This window comes from Hemitrygon akajei, chromosome 1 (assembly GCF_048418815.1).
Source record: "Hemitrygon akajei chromosome 1, sHemAka1.3, whole genome shotgun sequence".
Classification (NCBI taxonomy): Eukaryota; Metazoa; Chordata; class Chondrichthyes; order Myliobatiformes; family Dasyatidae; genus Hemitrygon; species Hemitrygon akajei.
Genome location: NC_133124.1, coordinates 62,031,545 through 62,055,137, shown reverse-complemented (window position 1 = coordinate 62,055,137; position 23,593 = coordinate 62,031,545). Strand labels below are relative to the sequence as shown.

The 23,593-nt window shown below is 41.3% G+C and overlaps 1 protein-coding gene across 8 annotated transcripts in view; it reads right to left on the bottom strand.

The window, feature by feature from the left end:
- The window catches only part of LOC140726975 (RNA-binding Raly-like protein), a 946,129-nt gene that overhangs the window by 95,228 nt on the left and 827,308 nt on the right, over positions 1-23,593 (bottom strand). For 5 of the 8 annotated variants that reach the window (XM_073044047.1, XM_073044055.1, XM_073044104.1 and 2 more), the window contains one exon: positions 23,211-23,261. The exons of 1 other annotated variant lie outside the window; for it this stretch is intronic. In XM_073044047.1, coding sequence (XP_072900148.1) covers positions 23,211-23,261 — 51 coding nt within the window. The remainder of the gene's footprint in view (positions 1-23,210; positions 23,262-23,593) is intronic. 2 more of the 8 variants (XM_073044065.1, XM_073044095.1) reach the window with 1 other exon arrangement.

The following is a 23,593-nucleotide window of genomic DNA, read 5'->3' as shown; positions in this document are numbered from 1 at the left end:
GCTTCTCAGTCAATTGGAGGGTGGTGAAAGAGTGAAATGAGCTGCCAGCAGAAGTGATGGATGAGGGTTAGAATTAACATTCAGGAAAAGTTCGAATAAGCACATGGATGGGAGGGGTATGGAGGCTATAGTCTAGGTGCAGGTCACTGGGTCGAGGCAGAATAATAGTTCTAATAATAATAGCGGGCTTATTTCCGTGCTGGGGTGTTCTGTGATTCTATTACTTGCAGATCTGTCTGTGGGTTCTGTTTGTGTTGCTACAAGTACAATTAAGTGGTTAAAGATACTAAGTACAAATACTCTTTGTTCAAGGCGGCAACACTCAACAGAACAGCAGTAAAGTATAGCAATGAATTTAGACCACATGACACAAATGAACTCTTAAAGCAGAACACTACTTCCTATTTAAAAAAATGAAATAAATCATATTCAATTAATTAAATAACTTAAACAAATCCTGATGAAGGGCTTTGTCCTGATACGTCAACTGTTTATTCATTTCCATAGATGCTGCCTGACCTGTTGAGTTCCTCCAGCATTTTGTGTGTGCTACACAAATGATGTTATGCAATGAGCTAAACATTTACATTCAAGTGCTCATAAATTTACTCATTCAATGGGTCCCATCATTCACAGAACACTTGACTACAAGCTGCATTTAATATCTCTAAATTGTCTATTCTAAACACATTTCCAAAGGGGCAATTGTCAAGCAGTCCTCATACACATTCTCGTTTCATATCCTGTTCTGCAATCATTGACTCAACATAATTCATGTCCTTGAATACATTATATTATGTCTATGCACTATAATCTTCTTGGTGTCACCAAAGTGCACTAAAACTGCACACAGAATCTAATAATTAAATCAATAACAGCAATAGTTAAGTTTAGGTATTACATTTGCTCCCATTGCTGGACAACATGAATTCATTTGAAAATTCTCTACTTGTTAAAACTCTCCACCTCTGTGCCCCTGCTTTCACTCTGCATGTAGACACCAAGCACTTTCTCTATTTCCACTACCAACTTGTCTGAGACAACTTGTCTGACTTTCTATTTTTGGAATATCAACTCCTTTTAGTCTGTCCAACTTTAATCAGGCTGGCATCACTAAACCCACAACTGTAAAATGCTGAAGAGGATCTTCAACCTGCCTTCACTTTGCAATGCATCCAATTTGATCTGTTCTTGATTCAGACCATTCAGTAATTTTGTAAAAAGCAAGAGCCATTTAGACGTTGAAATTTCCCACAGAATTCTGTTTCTATTCACTGCCAGCTCACCTAGTGACCTTTCTCTCTATGTTCTCCTCAGATTTTACAAAGTCTCAGTTGATATTGAGGTAATAACATTACCTGAGACCACAGCATATGTTCGATGCCATATGACTTGTCTTCAGTTTTCTTACCATACAACATATGCATATTTTAGGTGAACTGCTGTTTTACTTCCTTCCTCAAAGGTTCCACATGCATACAGATGCCTAGCTTTCCTCTCAGCTCAAGGATCACAATCCACTCCAGATGTAATGTCATTAAATTTGCTCTGTGTTGCCATGACAGTGTCTCACCACCACGTTTGCACTTGTTGGGTGAGCTGTTTCTATTCACTGCTGGCTCACTCAGTGTCCTTTCTCTCTATGTTCTCCTCAGATTTTACAAAGTCTCAGTTGATTCCTGCTAAATGTTTTGTCTTAATGAGTTGCTCTTCAAAATAGCTATTCTCTGTTCTAAGGTAGTTGCACAGTAGTATTTAAAGTATCATTTTCCTTAGCTATTTTTCTTGAACTGCCGCTGTAACATTGGTCTGCAAGTGTCTCCTTATAATCTGGTTGGACTAAATTTGGTGAGAGGTTTCTGGATACTCTCTTTGCCAAAAATTATCCTCTGAACGTTTCAAAAACAGTGTTCCTGAATCTGACCATTTCTGAGGATTGATGCAGCTCACAGGCTTCAACTACAATGGCAACTGGACCCATTTGGTCCTGATGCAGGGACTCAATCCGAAACATCAGCCTCTGAGCTCCTCAGGCATGTTGCTTTTTGCACCAGATTACAGTGTCTGCAGTCCCTTCCATCTCCCGTTGACCCATTTGTCTCTAACAGAAACATAATAGTTCATCTCATAAACATGAGAAATTCTGCAGATGCTGAAAGTAGTTTGGGAGGCTTCAAGCATAGTTTCCCAACACAGTTTTGTAGAAAATGGTGCAGGTAATTTGAAAATGCATTTACGTCTTTCCTGTTCATATACAGAAAGTGCTCATTTTGTTGGTATTATCTTCTCTAAAGAACTGCACCTGTGTATATCTATGCCTTTATCCTGTGACAGAGATAGCACCAGAACATATAAGTCATAGAAAAGCAGAACTGTAGGAGATGGTGTTGAGAACCCATAGAAAGCAACTGGAGACCAATTGGAGGACCATTTTATACAAAGTTACCTTAAGGGGAAGCAGGTGGCCATCATGGGGTCTGGCACTGTATATTCAGTGGCAGCTAGAGATTGGAGACAACAGAGGAGGACTTCATATTCCTATTTAATTGCCCTTACCACTTACTTCTCAACCCACAATCTCGCTGGTTTATGAGAGTCACGTGGTTTAAACTGCATGCTCTTGTGTATTTCCCTTTCTTCTCCTAATTAGACCCAAATACCTTTTTACTGAGAGGTAATCATTAAGAATCACTTGTGCAGGTCTCGGGTGCTATGACTCCATAACTGGAAGAAATTTATGTTGCCACAAAGTTGATGATGCCATTACAGTCAAAGCTAAGCACGTCATGCAATCACATTAATGATTGGCATACACATCATGAATAACCAAGTCTGGAGTCATGTCATGGTGAAAGAATTGCTAGTATGCCATCTTCATGGAAGCTTGAGGTTGTAGACTTTTGCAGAAGCCACAGTTATTCAGTAGGGCTTGTTTGAGCACTTTGAAAGGGTAGTCCATCGCCCAAGAGAGATATACATTTGCTCTGATGTTTGGACATTATCATGTCCACAAGCAAGTCTGTGCAAGATGTCTATTGGCATGAGGGAATCCAGATCCAACTGTATAGATGGCTTTGCTCAAAGTTTGGAGCCCAGTCTTTCCAAAGTGGTATTAGTGGCCAGCTCTACGTGCAACATTTGATGTCAGACATCTCAGCTTTTATCATGATAGAGGCAGAAGTGATGCAATGCTGGTGGTGTAGTGAAAGCTCAGTTTGATGTCTTCTGGACTGTTGGTATCACGTATGGGGTCTGAAGGACTTCTACAGACCATGAAGTTCCTGCACTGTGAATGGGAAAGTAAGTTGTGCAGAGAACATAAGGAGGTTTCTAGGGGAAAAAAAAAGATGGGTAAAGTAAGTTGAAAGGGATCTGGGAAATAGTGTATAAAGAAGGAAGAATTTAAAGTGTCCATTATGGCAGGAAATATGAAAAGGAAACATATTACCTAAATGTGAGAAATTGCAGAGTTCTGCTAAGCAGAGGAATTTCAAAGGTCGCATCATGATGTGCAAATGATTAGAATGTAGGTGAATCAAATAATCAGGAAAGATAATAAAAGGTTTTTGTTTATTTGTGATAGAAATTAAATACAAAGCTAAGAAGATTATACTTCAGTTATATCTTCCTAGGGAGCCCTAAACTATCCTCAGGATTGTTACCACTGCAGTTCTGTGTTCCAAGGTAATTGAGGAGAGTGATATAGGAAATGCAAAATCTTCCACAAGTGTGGCAGGAGATGCCTGGTGGGGTATAGTTTGTGAAGTGGTGCACTTAACTTGCTATTTATGCAGAGCTTCTGTGTGCTTCCGATGTACAAACATGTGGTTCTTAATACCAGTCCAAATGCTACTTCTCTACTTGGGTAGATGCTAACCAGTGATTCACTGGTGTCTGTAAGGAAGTTCCATTTATTTTCAAGGAGGTTTGGACAACATTCGTGAACTTTTTGCTCTCTTCAGATAATCTCTTCCTGTGATGGAGCTCAGAATGAATAGTGTGCATGTTTCAGGAGTTTGCTATTGTGTAGGCAGACAATGTGGCCTGTCCTGTGGTGCTGTTAGAGAGTAGTTAGGGCCTTAGTGATGTCTCGCTTCTCCATCCAAATGATTTGGAGGACTTTGGGGATACAGTATGATGGTAACCCTCAAGTGCAACCTGCTCAGTGTCTGCTGTAGGTAATTCAGTTCTCAGAAGCAGATAAAAGTGCAGGAAGCACAGCTGCCTGGTGGACCGTGAGTTTTAAAGCCCTGATCTTCCAAGCATCTTTTTCACATGCAGGCCAAAGTGTAGCTGAATTTAAAGTAGTGTACTTCATCTAACTAATGCTTTGAAAGAAGTGCCCCAGATTTTAGGTCTATAAGCTTATGGGGCCTACAGTGCTAACAATGGCTAACAACCTTATGTAAACTCCTTAAAGCACGCAGATCCTGAAGCAGAGGATTTTCTGGTGCAGAACCTTAAGTACAGGGTATCGAACACATAGAAATTATTCCCTTCCCTGAAGAAAGGCAGAAGCTCAGTCCCTTCTTGTGTTTAATGATATTCAGCTGTAAGGTGGCAAGTCAGTGATCCAGATGTTTGAATAATACTGTATCTTGATAATACTGGGTATCTTGAATGTAGAAATCAGTAAGGAGTGGAGAGACACATGTTTTAATATATTTGCTGTCCATCTGAAAGATGATGCTAAAGTGTGAAGGCACTTGTTAGTTTTATAGGTTCCTACATAACCTCAGCCATATGCCTCACCCTCAGTAAATAGTCAATATATGCAATTATTTTGGGGTTTAATTGACTGGCAACCATTCTTATTAAAATATCAGCAGCAGACAGAAAACTAAAACTTATTAAAACAATTTTTAAAAATGTGCTTCAATTTATGCACTTGTTGCACTGTGAGGCGATTCCTATTCCAATCTAATGTTGTTGTTAGCCGTGCTAAGAAAATAAAGGTTAGGATGAACTGCCAGCAATGAAAATGCATGCTGTAACTTTTAATAATTCGATAAGAATTCTGTTTTCCTTTGTAAGTAATGAGCTGCTAATAAAATCAGTGGAATATTGAGCTTTGAAGTAAACCATTTATAATAATTCAACTTAACTCTAGCATCATGAACTGAAGATGAAAAAGTAGCTCCCTCAATGAAAATGAGGCCCTCTGTTGATCGGATGTTGTGTCCCAGCTGACTACATGATATGTAAGCCAGGGGAATATGACATGGAGAGCAAGCTGTTGTCCATTTTGTCCACACAGCTGATGAATGCAGAGGGACAGCTGAGACAGATACAGTTTGGCACTACTGTGTCACAGGAGTTGCCAGTCAGTGTTGAACTCAATGTAGGACTTCCTTGGGGACTCCAGCTCTAGATTTTTCCTCAGGGTTTATTCCTTAAGTCTTCCCCATGAGTGGGTACAGCCGCAAGGCAGTGGAAGCTTGAGATCAAAGCTTTCCTTCTCCTGTGTGAGCTGCTAACCATCTGCCCAAAGTGACTGGTTTTAAGGCAGTAATCCACCTTTGCCTTGTTTCCTGTCAGTAGAAATGATTCTGCTGGATTTAGTAGTTGAGCTACTCGTGAAGACCAGGAGCTGCACTTGGTTGTCAGAGGCTTTTTGAGACGCATGCTATTGAGAGCATTTAATAGATAGTGAGAGCTTATCCCAATTACCATCATATCTAATAACTTTTGGCATTTTTATCATTGAATCATTGATAGAGGGTTTATTATAGGATAAGCGATATCTAAGTATTAGGGTCACAGAGCCCAGAATTGTCTAGCATAGAAACAGATCTCCAGCTAATGCCAATCCTTTTACACGTCTTCACTAATCCCAAATATCATATTATATCGGTATCATCCTATGACCCCTGTCAGTCCAGATACAGGGTCATGTCTGAAATGTCAGCTGTTAATTTCCCTCCATAAATGTTGCCTGACCTACTGAGTTCCTCAAGAGTTTAGTGTGTTGCCCCAGCTTCTGGTATCTGCAGCCTCTTGTAGCTCTTCCTATGCCTTGCATAGTTATGTGGCCACTTAAACATACTTTGGGCAAAGTAATTGTATCTGCATCACTTCTTCTGACAGCATGTTCCAGATACTAACCAATGTCTGTGTAAAACATTTTTCTCTCAAATCCCCTTTAAAACTACTTTCTTTCACATTAAATCTATTCCCTCTTGTTATAGATATCCCTAAATATTTTGACTGTCCATTCTATGCATGTTTCTGATTTATTCTGCCAAGTCACCCCTCAATCTCCTTTGATCCAGGGAAAGAAAGCTCAGCCTTTGCAATCTCCCCTATAACTAAAGCCCTCTAAACCAGATAACATCCTGGTGAGTCTCCTGTGTACTCTGTCCTGCACAACCATAACTTCCAATCTCATGGCCTCCAAACCTGAAAACAATTGTCCAGATGCCTTCAAGTTAGTGTCTGTAGAGTTATAGCATAACCTCCCAACTTAATGTCCCACTTTTATTTTCTGTGCACTGACCTATGATGAGCATGTCAACAACCTTTCCATCATCCTATCCACCTATCTTCTCAGTTTTAGGGAACCATAGAGTTGAATCCCAAGGTCCCTCTGTTCATCAACATATTTTAGCGGCCTACCATTTATTGTATATGTCCTGATTTTATTTCACTTCACAAAATGTACACTGCACATGTCAAGATTAAATTTCATCTGCCTGCTCTGCCCAACTTTCTATCTGATATTCGTATATCCTGCTTTAGCCTTAGGCGACTTTCAGTCTACACACACCAACATCAATTTTCATATCATCCGCAAACTTATTCGTCAATTATATATATATATCACCACAGCAAAGGTCCCTGCATGGATACTTACTGTACACCACTGGACACCCATTTCTAATCAGAACAGCATTGCTCCACTATCACCCTCTGTCTCCTATCATCAGCCAGTTTTGGACATAATTTGCCTTCTATCCCATGTACTTTAAAATAAATAACTCTCATTTTTTCACCATAAAATACAATGGAATATTCATTAGGTCTATTGAATTTTGTCACAGCTTTTCAAATGTCGTTATCATTTGTTCTTTTCTATAGAATCAATTTCTGAAACAGAATCTGTTTTTCTCAGTGAATGAAACATGATTTCCATAATTCAGCTTCAGCAGCCATGATCCAGAATCCATTTCTTCCCAGAGAATTCTCAAGAAAGTGCATTCATAATCATTATCTCAAATTACAAGCTTAGGACATGATAATTAGCAGTTTACATAAATAAACTAATAATTTATAATTGAATAATATTAATAATAAAACCCTGTAAATGTTTGAAGTAGGCTATACTTCAATAATTTTCCATGCATTAGGTATCATGGGAGGAGACATGGCCAACACTAGGGGTGAGTAGCTGCTAGGGTAAGTCACAAACATGGTAATTACTTGAGTTGGGACAAGGAGCCATTAGTGAGGAGGGAAGTCGAGGAAAACAATGAAATGGCCATCTATATTGTATAAATATAAACAGCCTTCTCAAGCCTATTCCCATACAATTTTTAACAGTTCTTCACTGAGCTGAACAACAGCTTTCCGCAACTTAAAACATCTTCAATCTCTAACATTTCCTAATTCAGATGAAATATTACTGAGCTGAAACATTAACCTTGTTTTTTTCTCTATGGATGCCACCTGACCTACTGAGTATTTCCAACATTTCTGATTCCCCATAATAACTTTGAAATTTCTAATCGTTCCAGCCACAATAGCTTTTTAGGAAAGTGAGTCATAACATGCTTCTTGATAGCAAGATTGAAAGACAGCTTTTCTAAAAAAAGCTTGTTGCGAACCTTTCTTTCAGATGATTATGTTCAAAGGCATTTGAGGGTCAAACTTGTTTCTCACAAATACATTAGCATAAGATTAACAGTGATCAGCAGGAATGGAATCATAAGTATGTCAGATTGTGAAGTGGAAGTATTAAAAGCCATGTGGACTTTGATGACTGTAAGTTTTTAGTTGCATTTTATGGAAATAATTATCAAATGGAAGGACAGTGTTTCTAAGTTGGGGAAGAAACACTGTGTGATGTTTCTCATCACCTTTGCTGCCATGAGCAACACAGAAACCAGAATGGAGGAATTCTGATGATAAAAATATAATAAAATGTGTAATTTGTACCTGTGTAGCAGCTAACAGATCAACGTTAACTTCTCAGCTGTATTTGAGTTTTCTCAGGTATTGAGTTTGGCCTTTCAATCTAACAGAGACATTGATTGTTCCTGATATGGGACCGCTGCATGATTCTAGAGGATGGGTGTGAAGGTATTGTGGGGTTGCAAAAACAAATAAAATTTAGTCAATGGTTTGTCAATCTCCAGCAACTAAGCGTAGGATACAATATCAGCATTACACACATATCAAATGTATGCACAAAACATGGCAGTGGTCTTGCGAATCCAATACAATGAATCCACTATAGCGGGGTAGAGAATACAAGGTGGATCAGTCTCTGTTTCTTTAAGCAGACAGGATCATATTTCATCTGGACTTAGAAATTTATTTACTTTCAAGAAGTAAATCACATTACAGCTTTCTTTTCCACTACACTTAACCTATCCAATATTCCACACTCAATGTTTTTAACTACAATGTGAACTTCTTCAATACCATTTTGAATATAGGTGTTCCAAAGTACTAATTCTGGTCTCTAATAGGCCTAACCATTTAATTGATTTTCTTTTGTTCTTTATGTACATCTAACACATTTCATTTTTTTTTACTCGACTTGTTGTGTAAGCATCTGCCTCCACCACCACTTGTGTCATCCATTCTAGACCTCAACCATCCTCCACGCCCTTTGGGTTAAAAAAATTCTCAGATCCCTTTAACCCTCATACTTCTCATTTTAACCCTATTTCTTCAGCCTTAGATTCTTCTGTCATGGGGAAAGATTTCCTACAATTTTACATGCTCTAATTTCATTCCCAACTTCTTAATATCCGCTTACAGGAGGTCATGCACTTTTCTATCCATGTAATTGATATCACCGTGGATCACAGATTCTGTTTCACCCTTCTGAATGCCACCACTCAATTACAGCCTTGTCCCTGGCCTTTGGGTGACAATGCAACATCCTTAAAACAAGGTTGCAATGCAGAAATTCCATCTCTTTTACCTACTTCACTAAGTGTTCCTCTTTTGAGTTTCCTCTACCTTTCCAATGAAGTACAGCCACTGACGGTAGAGCTGCAACAATACTCTTCAAGGGACCACCTTCTCCCATTGGTACTCATAACCAAATACTGGTTAGACAGCACACTCCCATGACCTTTTTTTTCTTTGTCTGTCACCCAGTCACCCAGTCCCTCTCTCACCCATGCTGAGATTTGCTGTCCATGACACACTCAGTCCCAAGCATGGGCTATCTAGGACAGGATGTAAATTCCACGGTAACCTATTCCCTCGACACTCACATTAACCCCCCAACCATATTCCAACTCTCACCTACACGCTAGGTACAGTCATTTACAGTCATCAAATAATCTACCAGACACAGAAGAAAACCGGAGTACTCAGGAAAATAACTGGTACAGGGAGAACGTGTAAGCAGCCAGAACTGGAAGTCAGAATTGACCCTATGCTCTGAGCCTTTGGCCATTCAACACATCTTTGATGCTTCTCTGTACCTCAAATCTCCTAAAGCTCTTTGACCCGCCAAACTTTCTCTCTAGCTCTGCCTATAAGACCATAAGATATAGGAGCAGAAGTAGGCCATTCAGCCCATTGAGTCTGCTCTGCCATTCAATCATGGGCTGATCCAATTCTTCCAGTCATGCCCACTCCCCTGCCTCCTCCCCATACCCTTTGATGCCCTGGCTAATCAAGAACCTACCTATCTTTGCCTTAGATGCACCCAATGACTTGGCCTTGACAGCCACTCATGGCAACAAATTCCACAGATTTACCACTCTCTGACTAAAGCCTCATTTCTCATCTCAGATTTTGTTTCCTTCATCTGCAGACGCTATCATTTATACCACTTTCTTTTTAAATTGCTGCCTTATAAATAACTCCATAGAACCATAGAACATAGAACCATAGAACACTACAGCACAGTACAGGCCCTTCAGCCCTCCATGTTGTGCCGACTCATATAGTCCTTAAAAAAAAAGTACTAAACTCACACTACCCCATAACCTTACATTTTTCTTTCATCCATGTGCCTGTCCAAGAGGTTCTTAAATACCCCTAATGTTTTAGCCTCCACCACCATCCTTGGCAAGCCATTCCAGGCACTCACAACCCTCTGTGTAAAAAACTTACCCCGATGTCTCCCCTAAACTTCCTTCCCTTAATTTTGTACATATGCCCTCTTGTGTTTGCTACTGGTGCCCTGGGAAACAGGTACTGACTATCCACCCTATCTATGCCTCTCATAATCTTGTAGACCTCTATCAAGTCCCCACTCATTCTTCTATGCTCCAAAGAGAAAAGCCCCAGCTCTGCTAACCTTGCTTCATATGACTTGTTCTCCAAACCAGGCAACATCCTGGTAAATCTCCTCTGCACCCTCTCCATAGCTTCCACATCCTTCCTATAATGAGGTGACCAGAATTGAACACAATACTCTAAGTGCGGTCTCACCAGAGATTTGTAGAGTTGCAACATGACCTCTCTACTCTTGAACTCAATGACCTTATTAATGAAGCCTAGAATTCCCTAGGCCTTCTTAACTACCCTATCAACTTGTGCAGCGACCTTGAGGGATGTATGGATTTGAACCCCAAGGTCCCTTTGTTCATCCACACTCTTAAGTAACTGACCATTAATCCTGTACTCAGTCTTCTGGTTTGTCCTTCCAAAATGCATCACCTCACACTTGTCTGGATTGAACTCCATCTGCTATTTTTCTGCCCAACTCTGCAGCCTGTCTATATCTTCTTGTAACCTTCGATAACCTACAACTCCTCCAATCTTCGTGTCAACCGCAAATTTACTCACCCAACCTTCCACCTCTACATCCAGATCATTTATAAAAATCACAAATAGCAGGGGTCCCAGGACAGATCCCTGCGGCACTCCACTAGTCACCGACCTCCAGGCAGAATACTTTACTTCCACAACTACCCTCTGCTTTCTTCCTTTAAGCCAATTTTTTATCCAAACAGCCAAGGTTTCACTTATCCCATGCCTCATGACTTTCTGGATGAGTCTCTCGTGAGGGACCATGTCAAGTGCTTTGCCAAAGTCCATGTAGACCACATCCACTGCCCTACCCTCATCAATTTCTTTTGTTACCTGTTCAAAAAGCTCAATCAGGCTTGTGAGGCACAATCTTCCCTTCACAAAGCCATGTTGACTATCCATGAGTAGACTGTACTTCTCCAAATGCTCATAGATTCTATCCTTAAGAATCCTTTCCAATAGTTTGCAGACCACCGACGTAAGACTCACCGGTCTATAGTTCCCAGGTTTCTCCCTATTACCTTTTTTAAACAAGGGAACTACATTTACCATTCTCCAGTCCTCCGGCACTTCCCCTATAGCCAAAGAGGATTCAAAGATCATAGCTAATGCTCCTGTGATCTCTTTTCTCAATTCCCACAACAACCTGGGATGTATCATATCCAGTCCTGGGGATTTATCAATCTTAATGTTTTTAAGAAGATCCAGCACTACTTCTTCCTTAATCTCCACATTGTCCAGCACACAGGCCTGCTCAACTTTGACCTCATCCTGATCCTTTTCACTTGTGAATACTGAAGCAAAGTATTCATTTAGGACCTCCCCAACCTCCTGCACCTCCAGGCACATGTTGCCCTCTTTATCCTTTAGCGGTCCCACCTTCATTCTCATCATCCTCCTATTCTTCACATACGCATAGAACGCCTTGGGGTTCTCCTTAATCCTACATGCCAAGGCCTTCTCATGCCCCCTTCGAGCTCTCCTTTCTTTAGCTCCTTCCTGGCTACCCTATATTTCTCATGAGCCTCTCCTACTTCCTGCTTCTTATATCTAACATATGCTTCCTTTCTCCTCTTGATGAATTGCCTCATGTGTTTCGTCAGCCACGGTTCCCTTTTCCTACCATTTTTTCCTTACCTCAGTGGGATAAACCTATCCTGAATCCAGCTCAAGTGGTCCCTAAATTTCTCCCATATTACTTCTGTGCTTTCCCCTTTGAACATCTGTTTCCAATTTACTCTTGCTAGTTCCTGCCTCATCCCTTCCCCAGTTAAGCACTTTACCACTTCATCAGATTTTATCCCTTTCCATAACTATGCTGAAGCTAAGGGAGTTGTGGTCACTCTCACCAAAATGCTCCCGCACCAAGAGGTCTGTCACCTGACCAGGTTCATTACCCAAAACTAGATCCAGTATAGCCTCTCCTATCGTCGGCCAGTCCATGTACTGTGTCAAGAATCCTTCTTGAACACACCTGACAAATTCAGCCCCATCTATCCCCCTTGCACTCAGGAGGTGCCAGTCAATATGAGGGAAGTTGAAATCACCCATAACTACTACCCTGTATTCCTGCACCATTCTAAAATCTGCCTGCTTATCTGCTCCTCGGTGTCCCGAGGGCTACTTGGGGGCCTATAGACTACTCCCAACACAGTGATTGATCCCTTCCTATTTCTGACTTCCACCCAGACTGACTCCGTGGACACTCCTTCTGCAGCATCCTCCCTTTCTATAGCCGTGATTCTATCCCTGACCAGCAATGCCACTCCCCCCCCTTTTCTACCTCCCATCCTATTCCTTTTAAAACACCGGAACCCCGGGACCTGCATCATCCAATCCTGCCCTTCCTCCAACCAAGTTTCAGTAACGGCCACAACATCGTAGTTCCATGTACTAGTCTATGCTCTAAGTTCATCCTCCTTGTTCCTAATACTCCTAGCATTGAAATAGACACATTTCAACCCCTTTAACTGGCTACAATTATGTTCTGTCCCCTGCCTGTCCTTCCTCATCAACTCAGAACTCTTAGCATCATGCCCTTGTCCTTCTACCTTAATCCCTGCACTCACATTCTGATTCCCACCCTACTGCCAAACTAGTTTAAACCCTCCCCAACAGCTCTATCAAACTTGCCCGCCAGGATATTGGTCCCCCTGGGATTCAAGTGCAACCTGTCCTATTTGTACAGGTCACAGCCGCCCCAAAAGAGGTCCCAATGATCCAGAAATCTGAATCCCTGTCCCCTGCTCCAATCCCTCAGCCACACATTTATCCTCCATCTCACTCTATTCCTATTCTCACTGTCGCGTGGCACGGGCAGTAATCCCGAGATTGCTACCTTTGAGGTCCTGCTTTTCAACTTCCTTCCTAACTTCCTGTAGTCTTTTTTCAGGACCTCTTCCCTTTTCCTACCTATGTCATTGGTACCAATCTGTACCATGACCTCTGGCTGTTCTCCCTCCCACTGCAGGATATCTCGGACATGATCAGAAATATCCCGGACTCTGGCACCTGGGAGGCAAACTACCATCCGAGTTTCTTTTCTGCATCCACAGAATCGCCTGTCAGACCCCCTGACTATAGAGACCCCTATCACTACTGCCTTCCTCTTTTTTTCCCTACCCTTCTGAGCCACAGGGCCAGACTCTGTGCCAGAGGCACGGCCACTGTCGCTTCCCCCAGGTAGGCTGTCCCCCGCCAACAGTACTCAAACAAGAGTACTTATTGTCAAGGGGTACAGCCACAGGGGTACTCTCTAGTACCTGACTCTTCCCCTTCCCTCTCATGACTGTGACCCATTTCTCTGTCCCCCGTGGCCCCGGAGTGACGAGACCTGTCTGTAACTCCTCTCTATCACCTCCTCACTCTCCCTGACCAGACGAAGGTTATCTAGCTGCAGCTCTAGTTCCCTAACATGGTCCCTTAGGAGTTGCATCTCGATGCACCGGCTGCAGATGTGGTTGTGCGGGATGCTGGGAGACTCCAGGACCTCCCACATCTGACACCGACCACAGAAAACTGGCCTCACACATATACTACTTGCTTTTGCAATTAACAACTGCCTCACCTCGTCCCATTACCTCTGAAGCCCATGGAGCCAACGCCCTTTCACTCTGCTGCCTCTCACTCCACAGCCCGCTCCCAACGCTGTCCGCTGGATATGGCTGCCTTCTTTTTAAACTGTTCGCACTCAACTGGCTGACTCCATTGACCAAGCCTTAGGTTATCTGCCCAAATATTTCCTTATTGATTAGAGATGGTAAATTTAATTAGAAAAATGATCATCCATGGTCTTATAATATGTAGAATGGGGTTGAAGGGCTGAATGGTCCCTTCCTAGCTCTCTGTTCATATTTCATAGAATCACAGAAGGGTTATATCAAGGAAGGAGGCCATGCGGACCACCGAGTCCATATCAGTTCTTTGCGAGAATACTCCAACAAGTCCAACTCTGACATCTAGGGGAGAAAAAAAAGAGGTCATGGGTTAAGGGTGAAGGGGGAAAAGTTTAAAGGGAACATTGGGGGGGTGCTTCTTCACGCAGAGAGTGGTGGGAGTGTGGAATGAGCTGCCAGATGAAGTGGTGAATGCGGGCTCACTTTTGACATTTAAGAAAAACTTGGAGAGGTATATGGATGAGAGGGGTTTGGAGGGATATGGCCCAGGTGCATGTCAGTGGGACTAGGCAGAAAAGTGGTTCGGCACAGCCAAAAAGGGCCAAAAGGCCTGTTTCTGTGCTGTAATGTTCTATGGTTCTGTAAAAAGATTAAAATAGGAATGTGGAAGACTAGGAGGAGAAGTAGACCATTTAGCCCTGCAGGTCCGATCCGTTATTTAATGTGATCAGGGCTGTGTCACTATCTCAACGCCATGCTCCACTCTGCTACATACCCCTTGATACCTTGAAGCCTGTAGAAACCTGGTTATCTCATTCTTAAATAATGTGTGAGGTCTAATAGAGGTGAAATTTATACAGCAAAAGGCAAGGCACTAAAGAATTTTAATGAACAGAGAGACTAAATGGTGTTAAGTCCATAGTTCATTGAAAGTAGCATTACAGGTAGATAAGGTGGTAAAGAAGACAATGGGTCTGCAGGCCTTCATAGGTCAGGGCAGAGACTTTAGAGTTTAGAGTATTTTGTGCAGTTCTGGTTGCTGCACTATAAGAATGTAATTGTGCTGGAGGTAATTCAAAGAAAATTTACCAGCGTGTAGCCTGGATTGGAGGACTTAACTTTTTGGGAATATTTTGATCGCCTGGGTTTCTTTTTTTCTGGAATGGTGATCTGAAACAAGTCTATGAGATCATGAGAGACATTGAATGGGTAGATAGTGAACGTCTCTTTCCTGTGGTAAGGATAACAAAAGATGGAGATAGGACGTCGATTAAGATGAGAAGGAGTTGTTTTAAAGTGGACCTGAGAGGTAAGCTTTCTAAAAACAGAGTGGTTGATACCCAGAAGTCACTACCAGAGGATATGGTAGAATCAGATGCAATACTACATTTAGGAGACAAAGAGAGAAGGCAAAACAGAGGGACAAGGTCCTAACACAGACAAATTAGATTTCAGAAAGTAGTCAAAATGTCAGCATTGAAATGTCAGGCAAAAGGGCTCAATTCTCTGTTGCGTGACTCTGTAGGCTGCTGTCTCTGCAGTGGCACACTTTGGGAATTTAAGGAAAGGCAGGATATACACAGTTAATGATAGCATTTTAAAAGAGCTGTCGAACAGTAGTAGCTAAGACAATAAATACAATATTCCATGAGAATGACATCATTGGTAGTCAGGGTGATGAAAAGGGCACATGGCATGCTTGCTTTCATCATTCAGGGCATTGACCACAGGTGCTGGGATGTCATGTTACAGTTCTACGAGATGTTGGTGATGCTGCATTTGGAGGAGTGTGTGTAATTCTGGTTGCTATACTGCAAGGAGGTTGAGACAGTGCAGGAAAGGAAGTTACCAGGACTGGAGAGCTTGAATTATGAAGAGAGATTGGATAGGTTGGGATGATTTTGTCTGGAGCAAAGAGGCTGAGGACAACATTATAGTGGCTTATAAAATCATGAGAGGAATTGATAGAGCACCCATTTTCCGGTGTAGGCAATTTCAAAACAGAAGGACAGAGATATAAGGTGAGACGAGAAACAGTTAAAGACGATCTGAGTTTTTCCACATAGAAAATAGTAAGGACCTGGAAAGAAAACACAAGAGACTGCAGATGTTGGAAGCGAGTGTAAAAATCTGCTAGAGGAACTCAGCAGATGAGGCTGCATCAGTATATGGAGAGAATTGTTGATGTTCTGGGTTGAAACTCAGCGTTAAGATTGAGGTGAAGTGGGATCAGAAGGAGACGGAGAAACGGGAGAACTAGAGATGGATTGAAAATTATGGGTGGTGGTGGTGGTGGTGGGGAGAACTGTTGAAACTATCTGGAATTAACTTCATGAGGAGGTGGCAGAGACGTATATATAATTGAAAAAGCATTAGACAGGTACCTGGACAGGAAAGGTTTTGACTGATATGGGACCAAAACAGTGAAACAGAACTCGCATAGGTAGGCACGTTGTTGACCTGGTTGAGTTAAACTGAAGGGCCTGTTTCTATACTGTATAACTCTGTGACTCTAATGACTAAACTCAATATTTGCATTTCCTCCCAGAACACTGTTCCAAAGTCCTGGGCTCTCACAGTGCAGTGTTCAGACATTTAAAAATAACCCAAAACATTAAAGAGAAAGCATTAGTGATTATCGGTCTCTTTTGGCAATTTGTTCAATTGTTTCTATTTCATAATTTTTTGAATTTTGATTTTTTTAAATACCCAGAATCTGGAATTCCAGATTTTTGAATTTTGTTTGTGTAAACATTTGCATAACTCAATATACGTGAGAAAGCAGAATGTATGGTGGACAAATTTGAAGTACATGGAGGAGAACAAGTTAAAGGGTGAATCACACATCACTGAAGTATATTCCACAAATAAATCTGCCTTTTTAGCTGACAATGATGCTGTGGCATCACCTGCAGCTCATGCTGGTGGAAAGCTGCCCAGAATCAGTGCTGGTTCCATCCTAGAGTTAGATGTTAAATTGTATTTGAAGTACCTTTGCTAAATATCTTTTATATTCTGCTTCAACAGTTTTAAAATCATTTGTCGTTTGCAGTTTCAAAAGGGAATTTATCCATTTTACTGGTTTTCAGTTTACCTAGTAAAACATATGAATTTATGAAACAAGAGGATTTTGGGCATAGTGTAGAAGACCAGGTATATAGGTGGACAGAAAGCAGTTGCAGATGTGGGCAGAGAAATGGCAGGAAGAATTTAAGCAGGCAAACTGTGAGGTGTTGCAAATGTAAAGTAATAGTACACTGTGAATGGCAAGACCTTTATCAGTAAAGAAACAGCGGGATCTTGGGGATCCATTTTCAAAATTCCTTGGAAATGGTGCACACGTTGGTAAGATGGTAAAGGAGATTTATGGCATGCTTGACTTTATTAGTGAAGACACTAAGCTGTGGAGAAGTTATATAAAACTATATAACAGCATTTGTACTGAGGGTGGAACTGGATCAGAAGGAGAAAGAGAAATGGGAAGACTGGAAAGTGGGCGTGGTGCTGAGGAGAACTATTCAAATGTATCTGGAATGAACTGCCAGAGGAGATGGCAGAAACATATATAATTACAATGAAGGCCTTGGAGCTTTATAAAACTACAAAGCTTTAAACATCGCATCTTTAGTATGGCATTTAATTCTGCTTGCCCCATTTTAGGAAGGAAGTGGAGGTTTTAGAGAGGTTCAGAAGAGGTTGCTGACTGGATTAGAGTCCATGTGCTATGAAGAGAGGTTGGACAATCTTGGATTGTTTTCTCTGAAGCTGTGGAGACTGAGGAGAGGCCTCATAGCAGGTTATAAGATTAAAATAGGTGTTGATATAGTAGATAGCTCGTTTCTTTACCCCAGGGTTGGAATGTCTAATACTGGAGGGTACTTAAAGTGAGATGGGATAAGTTCAAACACAGATGTGCAGGGCAAGTTTTTTATTAAATGCCGAGATTGATGGGTGCCTGTAATGTACTGCCAGGGGTGATGTGGAAGTAGATATGATAGTGACATTCAAGAGACTCTTAGATAAACACATGAATGTGCAGAGAATAGAGGGATATGGACATCGTGTAGGCAAAAGCGATTAGTTAGGCAATTACCAGTTTACTGGTTCAGCACAGCATTGTGGGGCAAGGGGCTTGTTCCTGTGCTATCCTGTTCTAAGTTCATGACTTTTTTTCAAGGATAGAAATGTCAAATGCTAGAGCAGCAATGGCTGGAGTCTGCTGCTGAGGGAAGTGAGGGAAGTGCAAGACAGATATTTTCCAAATAAGAAGAAATTTTGGAATGGAAGAAGGACACTACTGTGGCTGACAAGTGAAGTCAGAGCCAAAGTAAAAGCAAAAGGGTGGGCATACAAGGAAACCAAAGTTAGTGGGAAGATAGAGGATTGGGAAGCTTTTAAAAACTTGCAGAAGGAAACTAAGAAAGTCATTAGGAAGGAAAAGATGAATTATGAAAGGAAGCTGGCAACTAATATCAAAGTAGATACTAAAAGCTTTGTTAAGTATATAAAGGGTAAAAGAGAGTTTAGGCTAGGAATAGGACCAATAGAAAATGACACTGGAGGTATTGAAATGAGAGACGCAGAGATGGCAGAGGAACTGAATGCGTATTTTGCATCAGTCTTCATAGTGGAAGACATCAACGGTATACTGGACTTTCAAGAGTGTCAGGGAACTGAAATATGTGCAGTGAAAATTACAACTGAGAAGGTGCTCAGGAAGCTTAATGTTCTGAGGGTGGATAAATCTCCTGGACCTGATGGAATACACCCTTGGGATCTAAAGGAAGCAGCTGGAGATATTGTAGAGGCATTAATGATGATCTTTCAAGAATCGATATATTATGGGATTGTACTGGATGACTGGAAAATTGCAAATGTTACTCTGTTATTTAAGAAGGGTGGGAGGCCGCAGAAAGGAGACTATAGACCTGTTAGCCTGACATCAGTGGTTGGGAGGTTGTTGGAATCGATTGTTAGGTATCAGATTACAGAATATCTGCAGGCACATAACAAGATAGGCCAAAGCCAGCGTGGTTTCCTGAAAGGAAAATCCTGCCTGACAAATCTACTGCAATTTTTTGAGGAATTTACAAGCAGGGTAGACAAAGGAGATACAGTAGACATGGCGTACTTGGATTTTCAGAAGGCCTTTGACAAAGTGCCACACATGAGGCTGTTTAGCAAGATAAAACTCATGGAATTACAGAGGAGTTACTAGAATTACTGTAATTACTAGAATGGGTGGAGCATTGACTGATCGGCAGAAAACAGAGAATGGGAATAAAGGAATCCTATTCTGGCTGGCTGTCAGTTACCAGTGGTGTTCCACCAGGCTCGTTGTTGGGACCGTTGCTTTCTATGATGTATATCAATAATTTGGACTATGGAATTAATGGATTTGTGGCTAAATTTGCCAATGATACGAAGAAAGGTGGAAGAGTGGGTAGTGTTGAGGAAACAGGGAGCCTGCAGAGAGACTTTAGGGGATAGAGATAGTTTAGGAGCATGAGCAAAGAAGCGGCAAATGAAATACAATGTTGGAAATTGTATGGTCTTGCACTTTGGTGGAAGAAATAAACAGGCAGACTATTATTTAGATGGAGAGAAAATTCAAAATGCAGAGATGCAAAGGGAGTCCTTGGGAGTCCTTGTGCAGGATATCCTGAAGGTTAACCTCCAGTTTGAGTCAGTGGTGAAGAAGGTGAATGCAATGTTGGCATTCATTTCTAGAGGTATAGAATATAAGAGTAGGGATGTGATGTTGAGGCTCTTTAAAGCACTCGTGAGACCACACTTGGAGTATCGTGTGCAATTTTGGGTTCCTTATTTTAGAAAGAATATACTGACATTGGAGAGGGTTCAGAGAAGATTCACGAGAATGATTCCAGGAATGAAGAATGTCTGGCAGCTCTTAGTCTGTTTTCCCTGGAGTTCAGGAGAATGAGGGAGGATCTCGTAGAAACATTTCAAATGGTTAAAGGCCTGAACAGATTAGATATAGCAAAGTTAATTCCCATGATAGGGGATTCTAGGACAAGAGGGCATGACTTCAGGATTGAAGGACATCCATTTAGAACAGAGATGCAGAGAAATTACTTTAGTCAGAGGGTGGTAAGTCTGTGGAATTTGTTGCCATGAGCGGCTGTGGAGGCCAAGTCATTGGGTGCATTTAAGGCAGAGATAGATAGGTTCTTGATTAGCCAGGGTATCAAAGGGTATGGGGAGAAGGCAGGGGAGTGGGGATGACTAGAAGAATTGGATTGAATGGCGGAGCAGACTCGATGGGCCAAATAGTCTAGTTCTCCTCCTATATCTTATGGTCTTATATTAATCTTTGAGATTTATTTTGGGAAGTCTGAGTCTCCTAAAGCAGCAATAATGGATCAGTGCCACCATGAATGATAGAGCTGGCTTGGGGTAAAAGTATATCAGTACTAGGTTGCCTGAGATGATCTCACCACAGTAAAGAAACAACCCAGCTCGCCAACCCATCCAGCTTATCCTCATCAAACAATCTGTCAATACAGCATTGTGATCAAATTTCAGCTCTTAGCAAGGAAGTCCTGTCTTTTTACCAAGGTTATTCTTTGTCATGTTCTGCAGCTTAAGAAACAACCAAGAGGTCCACCAGCATCAGCCGAACCATATTCCATCATGATCTAAGACTCAAGGTATTTTCCTCACTCTGATTTAATGAAGCTTGTAGAAGAGCATGCTAGGATCAGCACTAGATAGGCACAAAATGAAGTACAAATATAGTAAATGCCAATTGTTCTGTATTCATGTTGTTTTCTGCAGCAGTTGTAAAGAGCAGATTGGAGATCTGCAGTTCCTATCACACTCATTTGCAGAGCCGGACATGTAAGCAGCTAACAGGAGGAAGGAACTCCTGGAACATCTTTATTCACAACAAAGGTTAAGTATAGGCTTGGGGGGTAAAAAAGGCTTGGGGGGTGGGGTTAATGGCACCTAACGGCAACTCCTTTGCTTGCATCTTCAGAAACAGCTCTATTTCCATCTTTAATATCTCTATTTTTCCCTTTCAGGGTTCCTTTGCAGACCCTGACCTGGATTTACATACTGACTATGGTTCTTTGCAGGAATGGGACCCACTCTCGGGGGGTTTCATCACTGGCCGTTCGGCACGCCAAAGGCTTGGCCCAATAGTCCGGATCCAACTTGGAAGCCTAGGACCTCAGGGCTCTGGAGATGGGCAGATCGAGGGTTGGTGTCATGACAGAAGACCAGTGTGTTGTTGGGGGTGTCGGAATATCTGTTGTGTGCCTGGAGACTCGGGTCTTTTGCAATCTTCAGGCACAGAGCTCAAAAAAAGCGATGTAATGGACTTTTAACATCATAAACCAGCGAGTTGTTTGTTATGTCTCCCTGCTCACTAGGAAAATGGAGACACCTCTTTCTCCCTTATTAGCGTGAGAGAGAACCTGTGGTATGTCAAATACTAGGTGAAATGCAGTCTTTGGGGTAACTGCAAGTCTGTGTCTTTGCTATTGCTTTACTCACGGTTGAGTGCTCAGTGGCAGTGCCAATCCTTTTTGTTGCCGGTGGGGGGGAGGGGGAATGTTGCTTGCTGCCGCTTACACACAGGAGGGAGGGGAGCTGGGGGTGACTTTGGGGTTCTAACATTTAACTGTCGTTCATTCATTCGGGCACTCCTCTGTTTTCATGGATGGTTGCAAAGAAAAAGCATTTCAGGATGTATATTGTATACATTTTTCTGACATTAAATTGTACCTTTGAAAATAATAATTCTGAAACATTACCAACCACTTTTGAACTTGAGTGAGTGATCCATTTAGTTCCCCTTTGCAATCCGCACTATCTCAGAAGCTGGCCTTCCACTATTTTATTTCACCCTGCATTATTTCAAGAGTTGGTGAGTACACTGGATACAACAAAGCACATAAGCTTTCTCATTTGCAATGCTGAATTTTTGTTCTCCACTACAAGCCATGCTTCTTGTTACGTTCGTCTAATAAAGCAATATACCAGCATCCTGACAATAAGGGATCTAATTTCAGTGGTATTTTCTATCCATAAATCCAATCAGACCAATTACTCCCTCATCATTCTGCTCTTAATGATCAGCAAAGAACAGGAATGTATTGCTGGTAATGCTGCCAAGACACCAGATTCCCCATTAATCTGTTTCAACTGGATAACGTGACTGGTAGAACAGGGCAGCGCCTAGATCTGTGTTTGTGACACCCCAGAACCCTTCTACTGTAAGCATAATTTGGATGATTGTTATAACATGCTATACTTGTCTGGATGAATGCATCTTCAACAATATTCAAATGTTTTAGAGTACCCCTGATATATCTAGTCGGCAAGTTCAACGTATGTAATTGGGAAGGTGATGGTAAGCTACATTCTTAACCCATTGCAGTATTTTTCAAGAAAGCCTATTCGTAGTGTTGGTGGGTGTGGAAATCTAGGATTTACATGTAGTAACAATGAAGGACATTTCCAAGTCAAAATGCTGTGCAACTTGGAGGAGAATCTGCAGGTGATGGTGTTCCAATAATCCTGAAACCTTCCTCTCCTATGTTGGTGGAGGGTGCTGTCTGAGTGGTCTAAACTAGCAACTACTTATCATTTTGTGGATTACACACCCCTGCAGTCATTGTGTGTCAGTGCTAACAATATTAAATAGCTAAGTGGTGGGTAGGGTATCAGTCAATTAGCCTGTTGTATTTTGAATTTTGTCAAGCCTGATGAAGATGATATTCCTTCAGGCTTTATTTATGAGCAACTGAGAACTTTTATGACAAGATTTATATAAACCTATCCATACACCTGTTACAATTGAGCCAAATATACCCCAAGAATGATAAAGTACATTTCTCCACAGGTTTTTTTTTACAGTTTTTCTTAACTTTAATGGTTAGGCAAAACTATGAGTTGCTCCTCTTCAGGATAATTTTGACATAACACAGCATAATTTTGACGTGTTTTTGAACTGACTTTACTTTCTTATTTTCATTGATCTCTCAATCATCCTTGCAGGGCTTAATTGCACTTGAATTTGCAATGACAGCATAAGGTCATGTGCTAGTTATTGTTCATTTATAAATTTACACTGTACAATTTAACATATTTTGTGCCAAGTAAAAATGCAAAGAGCATACATACCTACTGTAGAAATCATCTCTATAATAATCATAGTCAAAGTCGTAACCACTGCTGAAAAAGGGAGAAAACAACTTTAATGAGATGCTGCAGAATAACAACCCATTTTCCAAGCTTAAAAGATAGAGTGGATTAATTCTGATGACATTGAATACAAAGCAGAAAATAACAGTACACAGAAAGGTAGGTGGCAAATTAACAGTTGTAACATGAAAGATACAGAGAAAGCAGGAAATGCTAGAAACACACCCTCAGACATCCTGTATTTTTTCAATTTTTCATTTCAGATGAAAATATGTTAAACTTGCTGGAAGTTTGTTCTGTGCATTTCTATAGTGTTCTGATTTTCTTCTAAATATCCAGTAGTCATAATCTTTATTTAAGAT